At 56.8% G+C, this 8211-nt stretch overlaps 1 protein-coding gene across 1 annotated transcript; it reads left to right on the forward strand.

The window, feature by feature from the left end:
• Nucleotides 1-236: 236 nt before the first annotated feature.
• SOX12 (SRY-box transcription factor 12) lies at nt 237-3297 on the forward strand. The gene has a single exon (XM_081256285.1). The coding sequence runs from the start codon at nt 702-704 to the stop codon at nt 1638-1640; it is 939 nt and encodes a 312-aa protein (XP_081112411.1). The 5' UTR covers nt 237-701; the 3' UTR covers nt 1641-3297.
• The last annotated feature ends 4914 nt before the right edge of the window (nt 3298-8211 follow it).

Below are 8211 nucleotides of genomic sequence, written 5' to 3' on the forward strand. Positions count from 1 at the left end.
TCGGCGTCCCCCCCCCCACTCTCCCGCTAGTCCCCAGCCTAAGAAAAGAAACCGACTTCATCCGACACCCCCAATCCCAGCCACAAGACCGCCCAGCCCCGCAGCGCGAGCCCCGCCCCACTTCGGCAGCCAGCGATTGGGAGATGCAAATACCAGGTTCTCTGCCCAGCAACGGGTGACGCGGCGCCCGAGCGCGAGGCGTGGCCCGGCCGCAGCCCAAGCGGGCACCTCGGTGTTTACACGGGGCGGCCCCGCGCGCGCCGCAGCGGCCCGCAGACGGAGAGGGGGAGGGGTGGCGCGCGCGCCGGCGGGGCCGCGCGGGGAGAAAGACACTGGAAGGCGGCGGGGCGGAGAGAGGCGCGCGCGGGCCGCGGCCGAGCAGGAGGCTGCAAGGAGAGCCCGCGGGGGCCCTGAGAGTGCAGTTCCTCAGCCCCCGCAAAACAATGTGTGGCGTGCTGCGGGGCGCAACTTGCCGGAGGCGGCGGGGGCGCGCCGAGCCCGCCTGAGACCGCGCCGCTGACCCTCTCCCCCCGCCGTCCGTTGGGCCCGAGCGCCCAGCTTCTCGCTCCCCAGCTCGCGGGGGCCGGGCCGAGCTGCAGGGCGGGGCCGCCCCTCCGTCGCTGCTGCCTCCTCCCCCACCCCCAGCCGCTGAGGATGCGGACGGCCCCCGGCGGCGTCTAGCGGCCCCGGGCCCAGGCGCGATGGTGCAGCAGCGGGGCGCGAGGGCCAAGCGGGACGGCGGGCCACCGCCCCCGGGGCCCGGGCCGGCCGAGGAGGGGGCGCGTGAGCCCGGCTGGTGCAAGACCCCGAGCGGCCACATTAAGAGACCGATGAACGCGTTCATGGTGTGGTCGCAGCACGAACGGCGGAAGATCATGGACCAGTGGCCCGACATGCACAACGCCGAGATCTCCAAGCGCCTGGGCCGCCGCTGGCAGCTGCTGCAGGACTCGGAGAAGATCCCGTTCGTGCGGGAGGCGGAGCGGCTGCGCCTCAAGCACATGGCGGATTACCCGGACTACAAGTACCGGCCGCGCAAAAAGAGCAAGGGGGCGCCCGCCAAGGCGCGGCCCCGCCCCCCCGGCGGCGGCGGCAGCCGGCTCAAGCCCGGGCCGCAGCTGCCTAGCCGCGGGGGCCGCCGAGCGGCGGGAGGGCCTTTGGGGGGCGGCGCGGCGGCGCCCGAGGACGACGACGAGGACGACGACGAGGAGCTGCTGGAAGTGCGCCTGGTGGAGACCCCCGGGCGGGAGCTGTGGAGGATGGTCCCGGCGGGGCGGGCCGCCCGGGGACAAGCGGAGCGTTCCCAGGGGCCGTCGGGCGAGGGAGCGGCTGTCACCGCTGCCTCCCCGACTCCGTCGGAGGACGAGGAGCCGGAGGAAGAGGAGGAGGAGGCGGCGGCGACGGAGGAAGGCGAAGAGGAGACGGTGGCGTCGGGGGAGGAGCCGCTGGGCTTTCTGTCCAGACTGCCCCCCGGCCCCGCCGGCCTGGACTGCAGCGCCCTGGACCGCGACCCAGACCTGCCGCCCCCCTCGGGCACGTCGCACTTCGAGTTCCCGGACTACTGCACCCCCGAGGTTACCGAGATGATCGCAGGGGACTGGCGCCCGTCTAGCATCGCCGACCTGGTTTTCACCTACTGAGCCCACCGTCAGCGGGGCGCGCACGCCCCCTAAACCAGCTGTTTACATACAGGAATCAGGTATTGGGGCCCCTCGGAGGCCGAGGCTGGCACCCCATCTCCCGCACAGCCTCCCCCCTCCTAGACGTGCCCAACCCCCTTCAAATCCAGACATGCCCTTCCCCCGCAGACACACCCCAAGGCAGCCCAACCCCCACCCTTTCTCCTACATCCAAGCCCCTCCCCATCTTACCCCCTCCCGCACAGCCACCAGCAGCCAGCCCCCCCCTCCGATACACCTCCCGTCCTCTCCAAGAGACCTGTACCCCTCCCCCATTTTGCACACGCCCTTCCTCACGGCCGGAGGACACGCCCCTGCCCTTGCTCCGGACTCCCTCCGCCTTAGCCTGGCCCGCCTCCTGTCTTGTTTGGGGGGGGCGCTGCAGCTGGGCGGCCCCGCGCCCTCCTCCCTTGCCCCTCCCTCCCAGGGAGGGGGAGGGGCCCTCTCCTTTTCCCCGGGAACACTGGGATCCGCCCCCTTCTCGCGCATGCTTAATGCTTCTTGGGAGGAGGGAGCTGGTCCCAGTCGATCCTCACGCCCCTGTCAGATCCAGGAAGAGGGGGGGCGGATATAGAGCGATCCTGAGAAATCTTTTGATCCAGGAGCCACGGCTTCCGTTCAACCCGACGGGGCGTCACTGCCTTAAATGGGAGGAGCACTCGGAAGGGGGAGAAAGAGACTAGCCGGCCCGGAAGGGTTGGTGTGGAGCTTGGAACTCCCAAGTGGCATAGCCCCTCTTCCCTTACGGGGTCGCCCAACCCACGTGCACCCACCCCTCACCGACTGCATGACTGCCTCTACAGCTTGTCTGGGTTCCAAGAAGCCTACCTTTCTTTCCCCCACCTGGGAATTGGGGGCAGGGTCTTTCTCTGGAAATCCTTCAGGAGAGAAAAAGAAAACTCAGAACCAAGACACGTAACAGTTTGTTTGGGGACAGGGTCCTTATGCTCCACCCCCCCCCCCGAAGTGCCCTTATCACCTCAGGGCACGCTCCCAGCCTGGGCTCCTTCCTAAGCCCACCGCCCTTTCCTATCACCCAGGTCCCTCTGCCTACAGTATTCAGTGGGAGAAACTGAGACACGTTGGTACTAGGGGGTTGAGACTGAGGCGTAATAGCAGATGAAGTGGCAAGAAGAGCCCCACTTTTCAGCAGCTGGCTTCAGAGAGACCATCGACTGGGCCAGTGAGACTGAAGGGAGGGTCAGAGTAGTCTTGGGCCGTTTGCGCCTAGAGCTGCTGCATCCAGTTCGGGGTGCCCTCGGAAACCCTGCCCCTGATGCTGTTACCCCTCTTACTCCAGCTCCCCGCTCAAGCTCCGCCCCTCCGGCCTCCCCACGCCCCATTTGCCCTCACTACCTGTATCTCACCGGCGTGTGTTCACCCTCCTGGGTGTGCACACACTCTCATTCACACACACAAATCTCAGGAACAAACGGTCCCAGAGTCCTCCGGGACCCCTGCCCAGGGTCTCTGCAGGTCTCTGCCCCACGCGTTCCCGTCGCTGACAAAGCCACCAGCTGCCTCCTTTAAGCTTGGTGCTCCGGCTCTGGGCCTTTTTGCGCGCGCTCTCTTTTTCTCTTTCTCTCTCTCTCTTTCTTTTTCTTTCTTTTTTTTTTTTTTTAAGAAAAACAACAACAAAAAAGACAATGAAAATCCCAGAAAACGTCATGTGAGTGAAGAGATGTCACTGTCTGTGGTCTTGGAGAACTAGTCTCATAGCTGAGGGGAGGGGGCACTGGCACCCACAGCAGGACTTCTGCCAGGACTGAATAAAGTGTATTTGCCCCATCTCGCCCTGTGCTTCTACATGTCTTTGCCTTTCCTCAAGCCTCCCCAAACAGTTTGGCAGGTTCAAGTCCATGTGACTTAGCACCATGCAGGAAGAGCTGGGGGTTCCAGGGCAAGGAGGCACCTGGCCCCTCTAGGCCTCTCTGCTCCCTCTATCTCAGGACTCCTGGTCTTCATTAAGGATGGCAGACTCATCCCTGCAAAGGTCAGGCAGGTGACATGAATGAGAGAGTCTGGGTGGACACTGGCTTCATGACCCACTTCAAGGGGAGCAACTGCTCACTTCCTGCTGGTTGTGACCCTGTGGGAATGCAGCCCACTGTGGCCAGGGGGCTAGATTTTTCAAGAGAAGATGGAAATCTGGATGTTTCTGGGAACATCTCAATTTCAAAATGAAAGCTGAGTGAAATTTTTTTAAATCCTTGTGGACCAAATGAAACATGTGTGCAGGCACACCTAGTCCAAGGGGGCCAGTTTGACCCTGCCCTTAAGATTAAGAATCAGGGTTGACCCACAATGCCTGGGCTCAAAGCCTGGCACCACCACTGAGCACCTGTGTGACCTTGAGCATGTTAACTTCACCCTGACTCTTCTTTACATATGTGTAACGCAGGGATGATGATAATACCTGCTTCACAGGGTAAAATGAAGTTTGAGGTGAGAAGCATTTAACATGGTGCTCCATAAATTGTATTATTCCATTGTCCAGAGGAGGAAACTTAGGGTCAAGGTGCAGAAGCAACTTGTAAAGGGGCTTCAAGCAGCCGAGGTCAGTGACAGGGCCCCAAATATTGGTTTCTGTTTCCTGGTGAAGTGTTACTGCAGGGTGCTTGCCTCTCCCTCCCTGTTTGAATCTGCAGATGGTGTTAGGCTGGCAGCTCAGGGTGTGGAGTAGTGGGGTTCGTCCCCATGCCTAGCACATAACTGGCCCCCAGTGTAGATGTTTTGAATGACTGAAGAACAGCAGCAGAAGCCACAGTGATTCTTGTCCATGAGGTTCTTACCAGTGTGTTTTGGGAACTGAGACCAAGGCTTTTCAAAACTTTTGTACCCCTACACCTGTCCGCCTAATTCTTCCTCTACCAGATCCAATGAATTCCTAAGGTTGGACAAAGCCTGTTTCCCCAGTAAGAACCAAGGCCAAGTGTGCAAGTCTCATTCAGAGAGGGTATTTGGGGACCGGGATACCCATAGATGCTTTAAAAGAGGACTAAAGCAGGTTTGGGAGGGCTGGGCACCTATAGAAAGGGGGCTTGGGGCCGCAGGAATTACAGTGAGCGCTTCCTCTTGGCCTCTTGATTGGAAGCAAGATTGACCACAAATCAAAACAAAACCTTTAAGAAAGAAAAAGTGGAAGAGAGCCACTTCACCCAGGGCAGCCTGCATCTGGTGTCCAAATGAACACAGGTGTAAAAGCCTGCCACTTCCGTTCAAGGTGGGACAGACACAGGGAGTACCTGCCCCCACCCCCAGGTCCTCACCCCAGGGCCCCTCCAGGGTGGCTGAGGCTTTGCCCGGCCAGCAGCACAGTTTGGCTTCCTGAACCCAATTCTGTCTCCTCCGTCTTCTTTTCACAGGTGCTTATCCCTAATAAATATCTTGCACCCCAAACTCAGTCTCAGTGTCTGCTTCTGGACAACCGAGTCTGCAGCGGATGGTGGAAGGGGCTGGACAAAGGGAAGGGGATCACTGGCCCAGCAATTGCAGCTGGGCACCTCTGATGCCCACTCCCTCAGGAGGAGTCTCGGTTCCACCAACACCGTCAGCCCCAACCTCGGGGCTGCACGCTTTCCACCCTTTCCAGTCGGCCTCAATTAGAAACTCCGGCCTCAGCCCACAAGTCACTCAGGGCCCTCTGCTGATGTCATTCTCATTCGCAGTCCCTCCCCTGGCCTAAGCTGGAGAGAGAGGCTAAAAGTCTGTGTTTGCCCTTCATGATGCCCTGGGAGGGGGAGGGCAGGGGGCATGTAAAACGCCAGGCCTGAGACGGTGCTAGAGTACTGCAGGCCTTGGGCAAGCGCCTCCCTTCGTAGGCCTTAGTTTCCCCCGGGTGATGTGGGGGAGGAGGAAATACGAATAGAAGAGAGACCATTTATTGTTATTTTGGTTCCTTCCATTTCTGAAGGAAATGGATTCTGACCTGTGAAAGGTGGGGGCGAGACCTGCTTATGTGGACTTTGGGGACGCCTAGTGGCTGAGAGGAGTAGGAAGCATTGCGGGTGCGCGGTGGAGAGGTTGCAGGGTGTGTCCCACTCTAATCCCCCTCCATTCATGCTCTCTGATTCATCTCTGGGTCAGGTTCCTGGCCGGGGCTATTTGAGCTATCTTGGTTCCAGGGCTTCAAAAACGCCTATACGCTGATGTATTGGCCATCTATTCCTATGTAACGAAATGCCACAAAATTAACCGCTTAAAACAACATGCAATTATTATTTCATAATCTCTGTGGGCCCGGAGTCCAGGCATGCCTTAGCTGGGTTCTCTGCTCAGGATCTCTCAAAGCTGCAGTCACGCTGTTGGCTGGGCTGCATTCCTTTCTGGAGCTCAGTGTCCTCTTCCAGAATCACGGGGTGGCGGGTTGAACTCAGTTCCTTGTGGTTAAAGGACTGAGGCCCCCATTTTCTTCCTGGCTGTCAGCTGGTACCACTCTGGATTCCTAAAAGCCACTCAGTTTTTTTCTTCACAGGCCCTCTATCAGTGTGGAGGCTTATTTTGTCAAGGAGCAGCAGGAGAATCTTTCTGCACCTTCAAGTCACGTGGCTCAAGGAAGGCTCTCTTTTAAAGGGCTCACCCAGGGAAATGGTCCTTTTGATTCACTAAATATCAACTAATTTAATCACATTTACCTTGATCACATTTATGAAGTCCCTTCACCCTTGCCAATAATGTAAGCTAATCACAAGAGTGACATCCATCATGCTCCCGGGTCTTACCCACACCCGAGAGGAAGAGGTTATGTTTGGGCACGCACACTAGGGAGTGGGAATCTTGGGGGCCATCTTAGAATTCTGCTTATCATAGCCGTAACTTCTCAAGCTTATACCTCCATCCCGACACTGCCAGACTATGTTTAGCTGCCTTCTTGTCGTCTTCACTGGGATATCTAATTGGCACCTGAAACTTGGCATGTCTAAAAATGAAGTGTGGTTTCCCCAATCCTCCCAAGCCTGCTCCCCCACCCACATCTTCACTTCTTCACATATTACTTTAGTTGGCCTTTTAAGGCCAGCAAACTTGACTCTTCTTTTCCTCATAGCTTCATATCCCTTATAGCCTATTGGTTCTATCTTCAAAATGTGTCCTGTGTCCTATCACCTCTCACCTTTTCCATGGCCACTCTCCTGGTCCTGGCCCCCATCATCTCTTGCCCAGTATCCTTTACCAGCCACCTTGCTGAATTCCTTGCTTTCTCCTTTGCCCCATTCGTTCTTGTTACCCACAGAGCAGCCAGAGGAATCTGTTTAAGCTATAAATCAGACCATATACCGTCTCTGCTCGAAACTCTCCAATGGCCCCCATCTCATTCAGACTAAAAGCAAAAGTCCTCAACAAGGCCTGTGAAACCCTGTGTGATCTGGCGTGTGGCCCACCCTGGGACTCATCCTTGCTACTTTTTCCTTCTCTCATCATGCTCCAGCCACCCTGGCTTCCTTGTTGTTCCTCAAAACTGCCAAACGCACACCCACTGCAGGCCCTTTGCACATGCTGTTCATTCTGCTTCAAATGCTCTTCTCCCAGGCTTGCTCTCTCACTTCCTTCAGGTCTCAGCTCCAATGTCACTAACTCAAAAAGGTCTTCCCTGACAGTTCATATAAAGTATCACCTCCCCTTACGCTATCCCCTTACTTTGCTTTATTTTTCATAATAGCATTTATCACTATCTGGCATTTATCATATAAAGTTTTATTTTATATGTATCTCTTCAATTAGTATGTAAGCTTCATGAGGAAGGAATGGCCTTTGCACTGGGCTCCATGCCTTAGCTCATTCAATCACTCATTTGCTCACCCATGCAACAAACATTTATTAAGGGCCTGCTTTGCCACGCTTGGTGCTAGGTGCTGGGTGTACAAAGGTGAGGAAAACAGACATGGTCCATCCTCACTGAACCCTCAGGTCTGGGGAGCAGAAAGACCCATAAACACAGGGGTGGAAATGCATTGATGGAGATGGACAGTGGGGCTGGGGGGACACAGAGGAGGCCCTTAATCCAGACATGGAGCAGGGTGTGGTCAGGTCACCTCCTGGAGGAGGTGATGTTTAAGCTGTGACTGAGACCTCAGTGCATTGTTGTGGTTTTAGGACACGGCTACAAGTTCTTTGACATTCCTCCCATAAATTTCCTTCCTCTTGAACCTGGGCTGGTCTTCGTGATCTACTTGTAACTACTAGAATGCAGGAATGAGGCTGTAGGTTTCCAAGGCTAGGTCACACTGAACCACCGTAAGAAGTCCAACAACCCTAAGACTGTCACATGATCAAGAAACCTCAAAACACGTGGAGGGACCACACGCAGGTGCTCCAGGTAATACAGGCACTGCCAAGGCTCCAGACACATGAGTGAAGAAGCCTTCAGATGATTCCATCCCCTAGTCATTCAAGTCTTCCCAGGTGAGGCTCAGCCACCATGGAACGGAGACAAACTACCCCCTCTTGCGCTGTCTGAATTCCTGACCCACAGAGTCCATGAGCAAAATGAAATGGCAGTTATTTGCACTATTCAATTTTGGGGACAGTTTGTTAT

This window comes from Mesoplodon bidens (assembly GCF_964165515.1).
Source record: "Mesoplodon bidens genome assembly, chromosome: 15".
Classification (NCBI taxonomy): Eukaryota; Metazoa; Chordata; class Mammalia; order Artiodactyla; family Ziphiidae; genus Mesoplodon; species Mesoplodon bidens.